This window comes from Phascolarctos cinereus, unplaced genomic scaffold, assembly GCF_003287225.1.
Source record: "Phascolarctos cinereus isolate Bilbo 61053 unplaced genomic scaffold, phaCin_HiC Scaffold_1;HRSCAF=81, whole genome shotgun sequence".
NCBI classification, from domain to species: domain Eukaryota; kingdom Metazoa; phylum Chordata; class Mammalia; order Diprotodontia; family Phascolarctidae; genus Phascolarctos; species Phascolarctos cinereus.
In genome coordinates, this window is record NW_027555514.1 from 53,131,570 (window position 1) to 53,152,179 (window position 20,610).

The window sequence follows — 20,610 nt, forward strand, 5'->3', positions numbered from 1 at the left end:
CATCAATAAACTGGTGCTTTTTCTTCCAGCAAGCAGTGCTGGTGTTAAACAAACTATGAAAGGAAGAATTCACAGATCTTCAGCTAGATGCAGTTTCAATGGAAATGATCTCTTTTGGCCAGCAATCACTTCAGCCTCTTAAGAGGAGATAGTAATCAACTCAGCCCCCCCCAAAAGTTCAAATCTTATTCTCTCTTCTGGATAATCCATGTCCAAAGAAAGAACAAAAAGTATTTTAAACTGAATTCCGCCCCTCAGGCAAACCACTTAATAAAAGCCTCATGGTGTAGTTGAGAGGGTTGCAGACTTGGAGTCAGAAAGACCTAGAATCCTATCTACAATACTTACTGGCTGGGTAACACTGGGCAAGTCATTTAATCACTCTGCACCTCAGTTTCCTCATCTACAAAATGGGGAAATTGGACTTAATGTCCTATAATGTTCCTTCCAGCTCTAAATCTGTGATGCTGTGCTCTCATAGCATCATTTCCTTTCCTGCAAAATTACAATTAAAATACCTATCAAGTTTTCTATGTTATATATCACAGAGATTGTGGGGGGAGGATCTCAAATTCTTTTAGTTGAAAGTAATTAAGCAAAGTTGTTTTCTTGAGGTGTGGGGTCACATATAGTTTTTTCCTAACATCCCACAGAGATGTTAAGTTACAAAGAAATTTTCACAAAAAGGCAATGTGCAAATGCTAAGTGAGAACTATTTCAGGGTATAGCTTTATCTCTGCCAATAATATACAGTTTCCATTTCAGGTGCTAGATGTTGAGTCAAAAGATGTGAGTTCAAATCCTGGCTTTCCTACTTTCTACCTGCATGATTTCAGGTAAGTCACCTTACTACTCTTTGCCTGAGATTCCTTATCTATAAACTGAAGGGATTGAAATAGGTCACATCTGAAGTCATTTGATATTTTAAGCTTATGAACCCATCAAAATAAAGAAGGACCATTCAGAAACGGTCCCTTTCCTCATTGCAGTGATGTTACAAAACATTTAGATTACATGTCTAAGAACTTTATAGAAGACCTTTGAATTTTAGGACAAGAAAGGTCTTTAGAAATGGTTTACTTTAGCCTGAAAGAGAAGCTGAGGTTCAGAAAAGTGATGATAACCTGTTCTTTTAGGAAGAGGCAAAGTCCTTGAGATCATGGACCACTGCCACTGCGGGGATTTTAATGGCCTCACCACTAGCACCTATGTGATATGGCCAGATTGGCAGCAGAAAGTTTAAGCCAGATGCTAATGCCAATTTTTATTACAGAGTCTCTGACAAACTTGCATTGGAAGGAGTAAATCCGGACCTGTGCGCACAAATGATGGGGCTCACTATAAATGTCTACTACCATCTACCCTTAAGTAGGTTTTCACTGCTATATGGTGATCTCTTATCTCTATAAATGTCTCACTCTATCACATTGTCCATAATAGCTATTCTAAATTCGCCTTTCTCTACTCAAGTTCCTAGTTATATCCACCTCTCTCACGAAACAAGTGAAGTTTCTGTCTGTGCCTTTGAATGTTCGTCTCTCCCTTCCTACTTACAGTTTCAGAGGAACATAGGACCCTTCTTTTGGGAGACGTCAACCTCTCCACCTGTACTTTCAATCTCAACCTCTCCTCTTATCTTTGTGAACCTGCTCCATCAATCATCCCTATTCTCAGTCTCTTCTCAGGTACCCTTTGTCTCTCCTCCCATTTATTGCCCAATTACCTAGATGGATCAGTATGCCTTTGTTTTCTTTGCTTATCAGCAATTAGAGTTTCACTCCTAAACCTCTTATAATCTGTTCTCTGTTCTCACCACTCTACTCAATGAACTATATCCAGCATTACTAATGACCACCTTATCACTAAATAAAAACACTTTCCCCCCACCTCCATCTTTATTTTCCTTGACCTCTCTGAAGCGTTTTGGAACTGATAGTCCCACCCTCCCTCTCCTCCTTTGGTTCCATGAGGTTACATTATTATAGTTCTCATTCCTATCTCTCTAATTGCCCCTTCCTAGCCTCCTTTATTGGTTCTTCATGCTCCTCCTACCCTTTAAACCTCTTCCAAGGTACACTTCTCTTCTCTCTCTCTCTCTCTCTCTCTCTCTCTCTCTCTCTCTCTCTCTCTCTCTCTCTCTCTCTCTCTCTCATTCTGTCTCTCTGTCTCCCTCCTTCTCTCTCTCTCTCCCTCTCCATTAAATCAAAGCTATCTAGGAGCAGGGTCTGGGTCACATCTTGATTATATATCTTGATTATAGCAAGTATTTAATACGTGTTTGTTGAGTTGGCTTCTCTGTTGAACAAAGAATGCTTCCTTTTCCTAGATTAGAGGAAGTTGCTGAGGGGGCGAGGTGTGGTTTTCCAAAGATTATCCCACATCAACTGACCATTTTAAGAAGGAGGCACATAAATGATTATATGGACCAGATTCACTTCCAATAATTCTAATGGGCCCATGGAAGAATCATCATTGCATACTGAGCTAAATATAGATGGGATCATCATCCTAACAGATGAAATTCTTTTTGGCTGTGACATCTTATAACCAATGTCAGTGAAGTCACTGGAAAACTTGGATCTCTAATGGAGGGAGTTCCTACACAGATCAAAGCACCGATACTTGAAGTCTAATATTTAGAGTTAGATTTGGCAAGGGTCTTAGAGATCATTTAGTTTAATCCCTAATCAAAATATAAATCTTGTTTACACATCCAGCCTTTGCTTATAGGCATCCATGGCCAGGAAAATTGTCACCCAGACATCCATGGCCAGGAAAGTCATCACTTCCAAGAAGATTTGTTCCATTTTTAGAGAGCTCTATTTTTAGGAAGATTTTTTTCTTCTCTTTATTGAGCTGAAATCTTTGTAACTTCCATCCAGGGCCATGAAGAGAAGTCTATTACCTCTTCCATGTGGCAGCTCTCCTTAAATCTGAAGACTCTCATGTCCCTTCCAAACTGTCTACTCCTCAGTTTTTTTGAGTGGTGGCATGAGTTTAAGGCCTCTTATCATTTTCTTCCAGGCCACCTTCCCCTAGACACAGTCCGGCCGGTCAATGCCACTTGAAAAATGTAGCACCCCAAACTGGACATATCATTCCAAAGGGGGGTTGAGAAGGCCAGATGATCACATTCTGCACACTCTGGCCCTGTGCATCAAGCCAAAGCTTTTTGCCTGCCTGCTTCTTCATACTGGTGACTCATGTTGTAGCCTACTACTACCCTTAGGCCTTTTTTCATGTGAATTGCTTTCTCCTCCTGGTTTCTTGCCTGTAATCTACTGTAGTATTTGCCAGTACTTCTAAATGGCTCACAATGTCAACAAGTCGGTATGTAGCTGTGTTTAAAAAAACAAGCCGAGATTATCTAGTTGTGAACTAGGCTGATGAGTTCCTGTGTGTTTTCCTTCAAAGCTAGAATGCATGTTCGGCTCAGAAAAACACACACACATGAAGAAAGCTTCACATTTATTGTTTAAGATAGTGCCTGACTTAAAGAACAGCAACAAATCCAACAAACTTGCTGCTGGCCAAAAAGGGAAGATTCTCAGTACTTTACCTTTTCATTCCTAGAAGAACCCAACATTTGGCAAATGCTTCCTCCACCCATGTTGATATTGGGAGGGAAGAATTTTATTTTAGAAATGGCCAAAAAGAACTTCAACATCATTTTAGGGAATCAGATTTAGGAAGTTAGAGCAGCAATTTCAATCCTCATAGTGAAGATTATGTGGGATGACATATCACAGTTATCAGCACAAAAGGCCTGCCCCCTACCAAGAAAGGAGTCATGGTGGTGACAAGGAAATGATTAAATACATTTACCCCAGAAGTTCAATATAAAAAAGGGAACATTTTACATTAAGCCTTAACTTAATTGCCCTTGGTTTGCTTCACTCAAGGAATGTCTCTCCAATTTGACATTTTATTTGCAATAAGAAAATGATTTTATTTTATGTCAAGTTGGGAAACTGAAATGACTGTACTTTAAGAATCCCAACTTTTAAATACATTTTCTATGTATGAAAAGTACAGAAGGATGAATAATAAGGTAGCAAAGAATAATGCCTTGCTATCTGTTCTTCTCATCAACATGAATCTAAGAAATTATTAAATGTCTAAAGCTAGCTTTAAAATGAAATGAAAATGGAAATTAGTGGTATGTAAGGGTTGTGTCGTAAACAACATTTATTAAGTTACTGTGATTTGCCATTTTCAATGGAGAATAAAACGTATCCACTTAAAATTCATTTTCTTTTCTTTTTGTTTTGCCTAGTTTTGCCTGGCATGTGGTATAGATTTAGAATGTTTAAATCAAAATCTAGCAATCTAGTTCCTCTAGCCCATATCTCCTATTTCATTGCTCAATCAATAAAAGACCATATTGTAATTTCAGCTATGCCAAAATTGTCACAAATAAGGTCTACTTCTAAATTTTTGTTGTTGTTCGGTTGCTTCAGTTGGGTTCGACTCTTTGTGACCCCATTTGGGATTTTTTGGCAAAGATATTGAATGGTTTGCCATTTCCTTCTCAGGCTCAAACTGAGGCAAACAGGGTTAAGTGACTTGCCTAGAGTCACACAGCTAGTAAGTGTCTGAAGCCAGATCTGAACTCAGGAAGATGAGTCTTCCGTACTCTATCCGCTGCACCACTTAGTTGCCCATGCCTTAATAGATGGCTTAATAAATTGTTGTAACCCAAAAATTGACCCCCTGTTGCCCTAAATCTTGATTCGGAGTTTCTCAAACTTAGCCAAACTGATCCTTGGATGACAGAAATATAAGCAATCACCCACTAGGATATCATGGTAAATAGGAAATTGTAGATTCTTATTCCAACGTCCATAATCAAAGAGAACCTGAACTAAATACAGATGGAATCATCATCAGAAAGCAACTTAACAGATGAAATTCTTTTTGGCCATGACAACTCCTGACCAGTGTCAATGAAATCATTGGAAGACTTGGGTCTACAGTGAAGGGAATTCCTACAGAGATCAAAGCACTGACACTTGAAGTCTAATATTTAGATTTAGATTTGGAAGAGATCTTAGAGATCATTTAGTTCAATCCCTAACCAAAACATGAAACTTGTGTATGTATCCAGCCTTTGCTTAAAGATGTCCAAGACCAGGAAAATTGTCATCCCCAAGAAAGTTCATTCCATTTTTGAAGGCTTTATTTTTAGGAAGTGTTTTTGTTGTTTCTATTTCTCTATGTAGCTACAGTTGAAAATAAACAATTAAAAGTCTCTTCTCTTTCACTAGCGCTAGCAGAATATGTGAACACACAAAGGAACTATATGAGAACCTCCTGTTATGGCAACTCACTTCCCCAGTGCAGATGTGTGTATACAAAAATAGAGACAGATAGATATCTATATATGTGTGTATACATATATATGTACATATCCATATTTATATACACACCTATATATGTATATGTTATACATATTATATAAATACAGAGATTGAAAGATACACACACACACACACACACACACACACACACACACACACACACACATATATATATGAACACACGTGTGTATATATGTGTATCTTAGTGAGTTGGCTAGGTCCATAAAACTGTGCGGTCAGACTAGGGTCACATCGTTATTAAATGTTAGGGGTGGTATTGAAACCCAGGACTTCCTGACTCTAAGCCTAGGGCTCTATCCCACTCTACCTAGATCTTGCAGAGTGTCTATGCTATTTTTTTCCAGTATTTTGTCTCTTCTTATGCCCAGATATGTGACCATGGTATTATATAACTTCAATTTATTACTTACCCTCTTATCTCTACTTGAGCCATAGTGCTGACGTTGATTTGCAGGCTCACAGAATTGCTGTCTGGATTATCTTTGTTGGAACTAAAATATAATAACACTGAAGTTAATTACTATCCTAAAGAATAGTAACTATATAATACAGTCCATATTTTAAAAAAATCAACAGTGACAAGTGGCTTGAGCATTCTAAAAAATCTTATTTGAAAATGAAATTATCTTTTAAAGGTCAAGGCATTTTAGTACTTAACACACACCAAAAAAATGACTTATCTGAAAGCATTGTAAATGTCAGGAATTGAATTAGTCTTTGGAATTTTGATAGGAAAATGACTAGATAGAGTTTGCCTTCCAGGATCTACTAGGCAGATACTTTCATAAATCTCCACGTTATTTCCATTGTCTGTTATATAAGAGATTGCCCAGTCAACACTTGGTTTTCATGCCAATAGTATAGATATCCCCAAAGAAGTACAATTTAAAAAAGCATTTATATAGGGATCCTGAAAAACATGATATTATCGACTCTTCTAATGGTAAATTTACTTCCATGGTCCAGTAGGAAGATCCTTGGCTCTGAAGTCAGAGTACCTAGGTTCTGATAATAATAGCACCCACCTTTCATAGTGGTCATCAGGATAAAATGAGATATGTTTAAAGCACTGGGCAAACTTTACAATGCTATACAAAAAATGCTAGCTATTATTGTTGTTGTTATATCCCATCCCTGATTCTCATTCCCTGTGTGACTTTCAGTAAGTCACATAAACTTCCTGGCCTCAGTTTCCTCATCTGTAAAATAAGGGGCTTGGACAATATGGTTACTGAGGTCAGTTTCAGTTTCATATCTGGATCCTATGTCTTGAGTTAATATTATCTCCATATCCACTCTCTGGGTACATGGGAAATGTGGGCTTACAAGTATATTAGTTTATAAACAGAAGCCAGGTTGGGTTGAAAAACCACATCATCTATGCCCCAATAATAAAGCAATGAATTGTCCATGAAGTGCTTCGAGGATCTCAGGTGAAAACCATACTTTTTGTAATTAAAAATTATAGTAAAATCATTCTTATATTTGTTGATATTTTCTCAAGCAAATTGACCTTGGGAAAAACATTCCCTTCTCAACCCCCCCTCCCAACCACACACACTGTTTAATAAAATAAGCATCAAAGCTACAAAGAAGACAGGTAGAAGAAATTAGAGCATTTATTGAACCAAATGTATTTATTTCCTATTGTTGTTGTTAAGTTGTGTCTGACTTTTTGTGAACCCCATTTGAGGTTTTCTTGGAAAAGGTACTGGAGTGGTTTTTTCATTTCCTTCTCCAGCTCACTTTGCAGATGAGGAAAGTGAGGCAAACAGGGTTAAGTGACTTTCCGAAGGTCGCACGGCTGCTAAGTGTCTGAGGCCACATTTGAACTTAGGTCTTCCTGACTCTAGGGCCCGGCACTCTATCCACTGTGTCAATCTAGCTGCCCTAATTTATTTTCTACCATACATTAAAGTTAGCACATTATCTACATCCTGCAACTGCATGGGCAGATTGAGAATGTCTCACAGTCTGGCTGCCTCCCAGGGAGAACTACTTGGGTTTTTGTTTGGGATTCCAAGATTAGAAAGAGTGATTTAGTGAAAAGTAGTATAGGATTGAACTCCCAATGAACAGGGTTTCCTCTGGTTGGCTTTTTAAAGCTCTCTAAATTTAGAAGATGGGAAGAATAGGATAAAGTTCAATAGAAACTCTTAAATGGGGGAAAAAGTCATTAAAATGTGCTTTTTTTTTTTTAACATCCTGGTTGATCACATGTACTGATAAGGCAACCTAAACTACAAACACACGGGCAAAACAGAAATGGGCAGATGGTGGGCTCAGTTTCTGTAATGGGCTAACACTAGTATAAGCCTAGAGGAACTTGCTCACCACTGTCTGAACCCCTGTTACCATAGTAGCGTATTATGATCACATCTGGGGAGCATCACTCAGCTAGAAAGGTCAATTTTTCAAGGACATCATTGGGAATGACTAACCACTGAGAAACAATTAGCAATTTTGCTGGATGCAGGCTTTGTGGCTCTGAGTTTCTTCTAAGTCGTGGGCAATGCTTTAGTTGGCAAACCTGAGTCTTCTAAGGAACAGCTACCCTTTCTTCTATTTCCATGGTAGTGGAAAACACGGAGACTGAATTATAAGGGCAATGCCTACGTGCATAAGTGTGTATTTCAACTGAGTCTTGTTTCCAACTCTTTTAATTGACAATGCTATATTCTTCATAATATAAGGCAGTGTAAACGGGTATCAGGTATGGAATCCATTTTTTCACATGAAGTATATATTGGCTTTCTAGAAATACAGCAAAGTCAATCAAAGCCAGGAAACTAAAATTTCTGATTCTCTATCCAATTCACAGCAAGTCCCACAGCAATTCAGTGTTATTCTGCAGTATGGATTTCCTAGGGAAGTTTGTAACTGAATCCAGTAGTGTTTAACAAAACCTCCTCATAAGAAAGGGACCACAATTAACATGTACAGTTTGCATGCTTTTTTGACGGTTCTCTGAACAGCAAGCCTCCCTCGCTAATACTGCTGCTATATTAAACAAGTAATCCATCATTGTCTATGATATACTGCTATTTATACTTTCCACTCTATTTCTAAGCAAATTAATGGTGTACTTCCTCTATAGGAATACATCCTGATGTATGCCAAGGGTAAATGTGTTTTTCAGTTATTCTTCTTCTAATGCTAGCACATTTCCTCACCACTCACCATTTCCTCTCTGTTCCTCTGTCTCTCTCTTTGTCTCTCTCTGTCTCAGACTATCTCTGTCTCCTTCTCTCCCCTTTTTCCTTCCCTCCCTCCTAAAGATACCATTCAGCCTTCTAAGATTCTTGACATTTTGATTATATCAGTCCATAGAATGAGCATTCAATGTATAGCTTCTTTTCTGGGGAAAAAAAAATGGATAAGGTGATCATCTGGGCCTGTTATATACATAGGAGACCATCCTTATGCAGAGAAGCAAATGCTTTCATGTATCAAAGAGCAAAAGCAGTGGTAAGGCCTTTTAACTTAAACATTTGGTAACTCAAAAATGCTCCAAGTTAATAACTCTGAAAGCCAGTTTTCCTCTTGTTGGAAACTAGGATTCCATATGTGGGGATCAGCATCCAGGAGTGCCCCCTTGAGAGTCAAAATTTGATTTTGAGAATTTACTTTACTTTGCGTTTGGTTGAACTTGTTTAAGCTAAAATCAAACCATTTTACTACAGTCTTATTTGCCTCTTTGGGATCTATCAGAACAGTAGGTTGGTGAGAGTTCATTTCTCTCATAACAATTAAGTCCATAAGTGATTTCCTGGATTCAAAATGAGCCTTATGTGTTTCCTAGGGCTAATTAACCAAATTACAGAATAGGAGCCAGGAAGGGACTTGGAAAGTCACCTCATCCAACCTCCATTTCACAGATGAAGAAACTGAGGGACCAATATCTAGGAACAGAGTGAAGAGGTACTAGAATTCAGACTTCCTGACCAGGAGTCCAGTCCTTTTTTGATAATTCCGTGGTTGTCAATATCATGGTTTTTTCCCCTCATTTTTCAAGAAAATTCTTAGACAGCGGCACATTGCTATAGTGTTTAAATAAGAAAAGAAAATCAAGATAAATTCTCTTAGGTGAACGTGAATGTGAAAAAAAATCTATTCTGTTTTCAGTTTTTAATTTGCCACTAGGTGAGAGCAACAATGATCAAAAAGGACAACTTTCTACAGAAAGGCATTGGGGAATGCTCCTAGAATGAATGATCACTCAATCAACCCTATCAACAGCACTGCTTATTATATGCATAGTGCTGCAATTACAAGTGAGAAAAAAGGAAAACTTAATTTTCTTTTTTTTTCTTTCTTCCTTACTAAATGGAGGCTCTGCTTTGTTTTTTTTTTTGGGGAAACACTACTGATGAATAGGAGAATAGAATCCAGTAGTGTCTATTCAGGGAAGCAGAACCTCATGAAGCTACTTTTGTTAAAATTGCACAGGGTCATACAGCTAGTAAGTGTCAACTGTTTGGTCTGAGGTCAGATTTGAACTCAGGTCCTCCTGACTTCAGGGCCAGTGCTCTATCCATTGCACCTCCTAGCTGCCCCTATATTATTTCTTAAGCAATAGGAACAAAAACTGTGATTTTATTAGTAAAGGGAACACCCAGGTGAGGAAAGTCCCTGCCAATGGAGGTCTACACCTTCTCTAAGGCTAGCTCAGAGATATGCCTAGAACATTGAGAGTTGAAGTCACTTGCCCAGGGTCACATAGCCATGATTTGTCAGAATGTACCCTTGAACTGAAATCTTTCTGGCTTTGAGGCTGGCTCTCTATCCATTATACCATGAATTTTCTTTGAAGAAGGGTGCTGAGTCTAAGAAAATTCATTATATATCGTCACATAATTCCCTATATGGGATCCAAGTTGAAAATCCTGGCTCCATAGTTTTGTTTAAAGCTAAATGAAAGTTCTAGGCCACTCTATTAGCTGCATAATCTGGGGCATGCAGGGAAAAGGGACTGGCCTTTACTCATCATCAGTAAATACTGATCCAGTGAATGGCCCTGTTGAGATGTTACACCTCAACAACCTCTTGGGTGTACATTCTAGCATGGTGTTCATTCCAGTTTTCAGGATGAAAGAACAGGTTAGAGGGAAAAGGAATAAATTCAAATAAACTCAGAGACATGAAAAGGACCAGTCTCAGCAGTAAGAAGTATAGATATCTGGCTGTCTACATGTTGAGATCTGGCGGGTGGTCAGGGAAGCCTCTCAACTTTTTTCCTTCCCACATTTGTCATGCTATCCAAAACTCTGCCATCAAGTATTCATTCTTTCATGTCTTAGAGGCTTTACCTGATTTCAATCTCCTATCAAAATGAAAATGCTACCTGGGAAAAGGTCATTCCATCAGATACCATGTATTGAAGATTGACTAATTGGCTGGGTTCAAGGTAGATGCTTGGAAGGAAGGTTGGGGTGCCAGGATAGGAAAATAGGGAATGAAGGGAGAAAGAGAGAGGCAGACTCTGTCTACTTCATAATCCGGTGAAAGACTGGTCCTGACAACGAGACTCCTTTCTTCCCCTGAGATAAATGTAATAGCTGACTGTGGCTAGGAATGGTAACTGTTAGAGTGATCCATGGGATGGTCCCCTAAGTCAATTCAACCACTACAGATAAATACTGGAAAAAATGCCTTTATTGAAACAGTCATCACAGTGGGGAAATTCCTAGAGACCCAGGGGTCCTTAGCCTTTTTTTAAAGATCGTAGACCCTTTTGACAGTATGGTGAAGCCTATGGAACCCTTCTTAGAATAATGTGTTTAAAAGCAGAAAATAAAATGTGTAAGGTTACAAAGGAAACCAATTATTTTGAAATACCCTTATCAAAATATTAAAGGATCCAAATTCACAGAGTCCCATGGACTCCAGATTAAGAACTCCCATCTTGGACAGGTAAAGAAAGCTTTGACAGCTGTTTCAGAAGAGTTTTTAAAAGATGAATAAAATAAAACAACAAGGGAAGAGGAGCCCTTAGTCCAAAAGTTCATAGTCCTTTAACTTACCTTCTGATTTGGAGATCAAAGTCAAGGCTCGTATTGGTATTTTCAAGACGGGGAACAGCAAATCGGAGGCCCAGGGAGTACTAGGAAAGAATCAGACATGAGACTCAGCCGCGATAGGATCCTAGAACTGGAAAAATCATCTTTGCTCCCAATTTAGGGATGTATTACACATCCCTGGCAGATGGTCTGCTATCCAGCTTCTTCATAAACACTTCTAGTGACGGTGAGTTCTCTACTTTGAAAGGTAGCCTATTCCATTGTTGTCAAGAATTAAAAACAAGACTAAGTAATGGGAAAACCATGAATGATTGACAATATGGGGTTCATGGAATATTATGTTCATAACTAGAGTCAAACACTAGCTTTCAAAAATGACCCTACTTGGCATTCTTTTTTGTTTGTTTGTTTTGCTAGGAAAAAATTGCTTAACATTTCTAACAACTTGATAAACCTGTAATGTATTTAGGCTTATTATGGGTATTATTTGCTGCAAGAATCAAATGAGATTTTATACACACATCTATGTGTATATATTCACACATATATATGTGTATGTATGTGTGTATTACTAAATCTGTTTAACATCTAAAATGTACAAGGTCCCATAGCAGGCATTAAGGGCAGTACAGAGATTAACATAACATAGCTCCCGCCCTTATGAAACAACTTTTAAAATACTGGTGTTTGAAATAATACTCCTTTATATTTGAATAATGCTTCATGCCTTTAATAATGTCTTTACCCATAGAATTGCACTACATGCTCATATGATCTTTTAAAAACACAAAATAGGCAAGTAAATATACCTAAGTGTCACATGAGAAAACAATGCAATGAAATTGGATATGGTGAGGACTATTATAAGGGTAAGATAAGAAAGCCAGTAGTTTTCTGGGGCAGTAATCCTCAGAGATAAACCGATACAAACAATTCTATTCCTTGGTTTCTTAAGATTATTTGGGTGGCCAAATGGATTGGCTTCCTTTTTTTCCCTTTACTTGAAGTCATTTTAACTTCAAAATTTAGCTTTGGGAACATATTCCGTCCCATCTATGCTTCCCTTTATGTGATGGTGGTAAGACAATTTTTAATCCTCATTTCTCTACTTCAAGTAAAGAATTTCCCTAAGTTTTAAAGCTCTCACATTATTCTCAGTCTGGCTTTAATACTAACACAGGAATTAGAAACTAATGACCTGCAGATGCTGAATAGCAGTGACTTTATTTCTTTCCTGTTTGGTCTTAGGTAGGTCTTCTCATTCAAACTAGGTGGCTGAATTTTTCTTGAAATAGTAGGTAGACTGATTAATTGGCTCATAAACACATGCCGCTATATAGTTTTCTATGCTGTAGTTCAAATATCCTACTCTGATTATTTACCTTTAAAACCATGGCTTCATATAATATTGAACATGTGTGTTGCCTTCACAATTTAAGAACTTACTTGAATAATTATTATTTACTTAAAATTTTTCATTTTTTAAATGACATTTGAAATCTCCAGAAAGACAAGCTTGCTGTCTGTCCTATTATTGTTGACTTCATTCTCAGAAGACAATGAATAATGAAGGAGACTTAGGACCTTCTTTTTTTCTAAGATGAAAAAAAATAATATAGCACATGGAAATTAGCACAATAAATATAGCACATTTATTAGTTTGCATACAGAGGAGGCTCCTCTGAAAATTCATAATAAGAATTGAGGAAAGAGAAGTTCTCTAGTTTGCTGTGGCTCAGCAGTATTTGATCTCTTATTCTGATCATCCAATTTCTCTGCCTCCATTTGTGTGTGTGTGTGTGTGTGGGGGTGTGTGGGTGTGGGTGAGTGTGGGTGTATCTTTTTTTTTTTTTAATTGGAGGTAATCCAAGAAAGGAACTCAGAGATTTCTGGATTTTTTTAAAAATTGAGTTTCTAACATAAGTTTTGCAAGTAGAACTAATTCAAAGATAAATCTGAATCAGAAAATTGGTTCTCAATGTCAAGAAGAAAGCATATAAAGGCATTTTCCTTTTATGTTTTTGACCCCAGTGTCTTTATTCTCTGTGGAAGACGATGCTAGATCTCATTAGTCCAATAATTTCCCATCTAAATGAGCAATTTGTTTTAGCCACTGGTTGTTAAGTAGCTGAGTGCTAATTGAGTACTTTTCCACTAACTTCCCTTAAAATTCAATTAGATAAAAATCAGCTCCTGCATCTGGTTTTCTCTTACATTTGTTCCAGCCACCATAGGGTTCCCCAGGTCACACACCACCATTCTGGTTACGTTGTCCATCTTGTACTCACAGCTCAGTGGGTGCAGAACCTGCAACAAGGGAGAATGCCAATATTGAATTCGGGGGTCAGAAGAAATTATACCCTGGAAGCAAGGAAAACTTTGTGGTTGTGATATTCCTTTGATTTTAAACACCTGTGTGGGCATTTTTGCACAAAGACGTAATTTCTGACTGTCAACCTACAAGGAAGAAATGGGGAACCTGAAAAGGATGTGGAGGGGGGAAAGCATAATTATAGAAATAAATGAGATAGAGGAATATATCTGCTGTGTTTGGGTGAGAAGAAACAAGTGGTATGGTATTTACTCAAATGTTTCAAAATAGATCTCCCATCTCCCAATATGCAGATTCAAAGAATAAATAAAATCTTAAATACTATGTTATAACAATAATAATAATGGTGATGATGATGATGATGACAGTGATGATGGCAACTCTTATTCATTTGGGGTTTGAGGTTAACAAAGTCCTTTCATCACAACATTGCTGTCAGATAGGTAACTGACAGGTAGTTCAAAGTGAATATTCTCTATGAATGAATACCATGGGCCTATGACATATGTACTTTTCAAAGGGGCTTTCAAAGATGTCAATGCCAAAGTGAAGGTAAGTTTGAAGAGTTCCAGTGCCTAACCCAACTCCAGGGTGGTGGTAGAAGTCACTGGGGATACAAGAGTATACATTCCTCTACTACTAAATATTTGAAAAACTGAACAATTGGTTGAGCAAACGTCAAAGTAGATTCACATTGTAAACTGTTCTATAGTCAAGATCACTCTCTACAAATGGCAAGTAAACATACTGGTCCAGAAGAAAGAGGGCTGAGTATGGACAGAGTCAGAGGACCTGGATTTAGATCCTAGGACTGCCCACTATACGTATGACCTTGGGCAAGTCACTCTGTGGGCCTCAGTTTCATCATCTGTAAGATGCTTATGTTCATTCACATGTTATTATTGTTAATAAGTGATATGGATCATCAGGTTTCCTCTGGCTACTAAGAGCCTGACACACTAGTATCTTACCCATCCCTGTGAAACAGTTAAAATAGCACTGAAATTGGAGTCTGAGAGCTTAGGTTCAGATCCTGGCTCTACTAGTTATACTTCTCTGAGCCTCAGTTTCCCCATCAGATACTTACTAGCTGTGTGACCCTGGGCAAGCCACTTAATCCTGTTTGCCTCAGTTTCCTCATATGTAAAATGAGCTGAAGAAGGAAATGGCAAACCACTCCAGTGTTCTTTGTCAAGAAAACCCCAAAGGGGGTCATGAAGAATTGGACACTGCTGAAATTATTGAACACCACAAAGTTCATGTTTAACCATGGCACTCCTCCTCCCCCCACTCAATAAGACCAGGAACTCCCTATTGCTTCCAGTATCAAATATAAAATCCTTGGTTTGGCTTTTAAAGACCTCCACACCTTTCCTGCTTCCTATCTTTCCAGGGTTCTTACACTTTCCTCTATTCCATGTACTCTATGATACAGTCACACTGGCCTTATTGCTGTCCCTCACATAAGACATTATCTCTTACTCTATGCATTTTCATTGTCTATTCCCCATTCTTGGAATTCTCACCTTTTTTCTTCCTTCAATTCTCAGCTAAAATTCTACCTTCTGCAAGAAGCCCTTCTCAGTCCTCTTTAATGTTAGTGTCTTCCCTCTGAGGTTAGCCCCAATTTATTCTGTATATATCTTATATGTAGTTGATTGCATGTTATCTCTTCCCAAATGACTGTGAGCTCCTTGAGGACAGAGATTGTTTTTGCCTTTCTTTATATCCTGAGAATTTAGCACAGTGCCTGGCACTTAATAAGTGCTTAATAAATGATTTTTGGCTGACTAGAGTATCAGGGGAATTTATTGAATAAAGAAAACAAAGAAAAAGAAAATTTATCCACTTGCTAAGAAAATAACAAAAGCATTAACAAAGTTATTTCTGTGTTGTCCTGTAAGACTTCATCAGGATTTTCCATTTCTCATGAAACTCTTATCTTCTTTGGTAAACATTTTGATTCTGTCCAGCGGCCAAAAAACAAACAATACATTTTTCATTCTTGCTAGAAACAGAACTCGAGCTTTTTGGCACCTACATCAATCAAAGATCTTTTTTCTCCCTTCCTATTTTTTTACATTTATTTTTTTTCAATGGCTTAGAATTGTTGAACTATGGTTTAGAAAAAACAATTCTTGTTTTTATAGATAGCAGTTTTGTTTTCCTCCATTGTTCCAAGGACCCTTGTTCATTCTTCCATTTGTAGCAATAATCAAGTCATTAGTGTGAGAACTCTAACTCGTGGAGGACTTTGCGATAGTGTGATGAGGTAGGCAATTTTTTTTTTAATAAGCAGCAAAAAAAGAAAGAAATTTGAGATGCCTCAAAATAATGGCACTCTTCCATCTCATCAACTAGTCATTCCTCATCTGTGTCTCACTTGATGCTGTTTGGAAATTGAGATCGTTTCATTTATTGTCATCTTATCTCCTGCACCTAGCAGACCCCCGGCACAGAGTGAGCTCTTAATACTTTATGATTGATTGACTTTTGTCTTCATCCTGCCGATCTCCCATTCCACCATCAAGGCCCAGCTCAAATGACATCATCTCAATGAAGTCTTCACTGATTCCCACAAAAGGTAATGTAGTTTTCTCTCATCTAGTCTCCTTGAATTTTGTACCCTCCATATTAAGATTTTCTCAGGATACTTGGTATGAATTTCTTCTTTGTTCCCATAGTACCTGCTTGCATTATGCTTACCTGAGAACATGTCTTCTTCCATTTGGTATCCTCCAAACTCCTCGAGGACAGGGATTGAGCCATTAAAAATTGTATCCCCAAGTTTTTTGCACATAGTAGGCACTTAACGTTTGTTATTACATTCTAGCTTTTAAACCATTAATCTGTGTATACCTTACCTCTCCCTGCTTGATGATAAGTTCCCTCAGGGTAGAGAGCTCATCTCATCTTTTATACAACTTTCTTTCTCCACTTCCTCCCCCATGCACTGGGGCTAATGGTAGGTACTTAATACATTCCGGTTGAAATGAGTAAATAAATGTTTGAAACTAATCAATAATTCAATACTTCAATAATCTATCATTTTATTGGTGTGGCTACTCTTTCCATAGGTAGATTGCAGCCTCCTTACAACTTAGAAGATACTTCTTAAGAGTTGTCATGGCTGAACCATTCATTATTCTGCTCTCCTCCTAGTAATGAGCCTCCTTGAATTTAGCTAGGCTGTAATCCAGTTACTATACAATCATTCGCCAAGCCCCTACCAGACTACCGGAGTTTGCCCTTGGTTAGCATACATGGGCTTTGAGAACCCACCGTGCCCTCCCCTTGCAGATAGACACTAAGTAAGATTCAGAGGAGTATTTAAGGCATAGTACCTGCCCTCAAGGAATTAATAATCTAACTAGGGAACCAGATACTAGCACTCAACAGCATGTCAAATAACATCCTTCATCTTCTACCATACTGTTGCTACCATAACTTCATATCTGTTCGTATGTGTTTATTCCTTCCAACTTTATAAGTGCACTAGATTTATTCTTTTTTTTCTTTTATTGTCCTTTTTGTAAAACAAAGAAACATATGATAGACACTGACACTGAAGGCAGAGGACCTGGGTTCAAAATCTTGCCTCTGATGTTTATCATTGTGACCTTGGGCGAGTCACTAAAATTTTCCTGAGGCTGTTTTTTCATCTCTGACATGAAGGGGTTAGAGTAGATGGCCCCTGAAATTCCTTATGATCTGTTCTCATTATTGTGATTATACTATAACAGCTCAAATAAGAACATAGTATCTTCACTGCTGGCAAAAATTAGAGGGAAATGCTATCAAAAGGAGGTTTCTTTTTTTAAATGACTCTTAATTAATGCCTCTGAAATCACACAACAGACTTTATGTCGTTTGAGATGTATTTTTGAACAACAGACAAGTAAAATCTCAGCATCGGGTGAAAATGATTTTCCCTTTCTTATCTTTGCATTAGAGAAGCTACCAACAATTGCAGTTGAACAAAAATATAGAAGCGCATATAATGTGAATGGCCTCTAAGTCTATAGGGACACACCTGAACATGAATTTTAGGAACAAATGGGACATGGAAAAGAAGAAGCCATGTCAAAGTGAAAAATAAAGACTGGGAAAAGTGGCTCAAGCAGAATTGATGGCAGAACCAAATAATTAGGACCAGATGTACTTTGACTGTGGCCACCATTTTATCTGGATCAGGGCTTGTTGAACGCTTCAGAGCTGAATTTACAGCCAGAAAGTCAGAACAACAACTGCTCTTCACGAAGCCAACCAAAGAACAAAGTTGTTTTTATGCTAAAACAAGAGAAATTTCTGAAACATGTTTCTTTGTTTAATTGAGAGGTGGACAACATGGAGGGAATTCAATCCCAAGTATGTGTGGAATCTCAGGGTTATTTCTTAAAATCACATCGCTGGGCTTGTTTTTCTTTGTTTTGTGCATAATTTTGGGATCAATTCTAGATTCCCATGTAAATGGCGAAAAGAATGCTCTGAGGGTATGATCTTGAATCCTGTGATCTTGAAAACTGTCTTTCTTCATTGTCATCGGCAAATGGTATCCAGCATCCACCATGGGAATGGTACACTGCTGGCTGGCAAGGTTGGTACAAACATACAAACACACATGTATATGTACATATTATATTCACACATTTGTGTATATGCTCATATAATCATAGCTCTTGACCTATACATATATGTATATAGGTACATGCATACCACATATGTATATATACACCTATATATACACATATACATCTATATACTTTTATGTGCATATATATATGTATAATCACAGCTCTAGATATGTGCATGCATGTATGTGTATGTGTATGCATATATCCATCCATCTATCCATCCATCTATCCCTCTATCACTCTATCATCATAGCTCTCAATGCAGAACAGATTGCCAGAGGTCTACTTCAACCCTCTCATTTTATAAATGAGGAAACTGAGGCCTAGGGGATTTTAGTGACTTGCCTCATTTTGTATCCCCAGTGCTTATAGCACAGTGTCTGGCACATAGTAGCTGCTTAAACAAATGTTTATTAATTATTGATTGATTGACAAATAATAGGGATCAGGCATAGACTCTTCTATTTCTGATTTGTTCCATAGAGCCACATACCTGGTTGTGTGCTTAGATAAAGACTGTTTTACAAATAATTTGCTTGGAAACAAAATTATTTTCTCCTGTTTTTCTTTTTTGTGTGTTTGCCAGTTGAGACGTTGTCAACTTATTATTTCATAAAGAATTCAACTTTATCTAATGAATATTTATTACACACTAACTATGTGTAAGACATGGGGGAGAATAGGCCCAGCAAGGACCACAGAACAGTTTATTTCTAATATGATTTGTTCATTCCTTCATAGCAAATCACAGTGCTTTGATAATCATTTTTATGCGGTTCTTTCCATCAAGTCAATCAATTAAGCATTTATTGAATTAATTCTTACTATGATGAAAAGCAAAAGTTGTATAGTGCCTTAAGGTTTACTAACACTTTCCTCACAACAATACCATGAGGTCAATAGTGTATTGGTAGATAAAGAAACCGAGGCTCAGAAAAATTAATTGACTTTGCTCATGGTCACATAGGTGCCAAATATCAGAACTGGAACTGGAACCCAGATCACCTAACAAGGATGCCAGAGCTCTTCAGACTTCGCCATATTTCCTCTCAGTTCTATTAGATGCTATGGAGTTTAGGAGTAGAAGACAAAGTTCCTGTCCTCCAGTGTGTGTGAATTCTTGTGATTCTGATATCCCAGTTCTCTTAAAGCTTTTGTAAGACATTTTCAAGGACAATGTAGACGGAGTGACTTCAGAGAAGGGCACAAGACCACTCAGTGCGGGAAGAGTAATGTTCTGATAATAAAAGTAATGAGAAGAAACAGGATCTGCCTGAGCTTAATAAAGGGTGGGACTGATCGAGTGGGAAGGGAGAACGTCAGTTTTTTTGGTCAAGGCAGTGAAAGAGTAAGCCAAGAGGCAAGAAAAATGGACGTATTCCTTTTGCAGGGCTGATGTAGCCTGTTATCAGTCCACAGCAGGCTTGGGCCTGGTTCCACAAGCAATAATAAAAACCAGGCCTCCTATGACCTGTTTGAAATGTAAAGGGCTCATAAACAGGCTTTAAAAAAAAAGGAGGGATGGAGAGTCAGGGGCAGGTGGAGAAGAGGGGTTTGTCTCTTGTTACTTCAGTTGGACAGTTACTTATTTCTTCTCTTCCTCAGGTCAACTCAAGTAACTATGACTGCTCAAGTTGCCCTTTCAATATGTGGGTGATGATATTACCTGCAGGGCCACATTATACAATAAGCATAGCAGGCTCTGGGCCTAGTTCTAAAATAAAGTAACATAACATAAAGGGCTTAGATTTTTTTTTTATCCTTAAAAAAAATCTAGCAAGACTAGAAAGAGTAGACATGTCAGAGTCATGTCAAAACCAATTTTTTTTTCATAAAGTGAAAAATTACCAGTGGATATGCACTTTTGGAGATTTCTCTTTTTTCATTGCAAAATCAGATATGCTTTTAAAAAAATGCACCTACCACAGGGCCTGGAAACAGAAGTGCCTTGGGCCTGTAAGGACCTTAATTCTGTCTTAACAATCTGAGCCCAGATCTTTTCGTCTTCCTGGTTTATTTCTCTTATAATTACTACCATGAGGTAAAATTCTCCTGCCCTATTAGCCAGGAAAAGAGCAACAGACAGGGCCCTCTCTAAATCGAGCTGACTACAAAAATATTCTCATATGTATTTAGTATTTTGGAGTTTTCTAACTGGTCTACCCATGTTATGCTGGTCACCAGAACAACCCTACATTCCAGTAGAATGTTGGCTTCTTGAGGTCAAGAAGTGTTTCGTTTTT

The 20,610-nt window shown here is 37.9% G+C and overlaps 1 protein-coding gene across 1 annotated transcript in view; it reads right to left on the minus strand.

Annotated features, from left to right (window-relative positions):
- The window catches only part of ITGA8 (integrin subunit alpha 8), a 202,716-nt gene that overhangs the window by 63,902 nt on the left and 118,204 nt on the right, over positions 1-20,610 (minus strand). Inside the window, exons 21-23 of the mRNA XM_020987504.2 lie at positions 13,616-13,708; positions 11,405-11,484; positions 5,792-5,872 (exon numbers count right to left, since the gene is read on the minus strand). Of these exons, the coding sequence (XP_020843163.1) occupies positions 5,792-5,872; positions 11,405-11,484; positions 13,616-13,708 (254 nt within the window). The remainder of the gene's footprint in view (positions 1-5,791; positions 5,873-11,404; positions 11,485-13,615; positions 13,709-20,610) is intronic.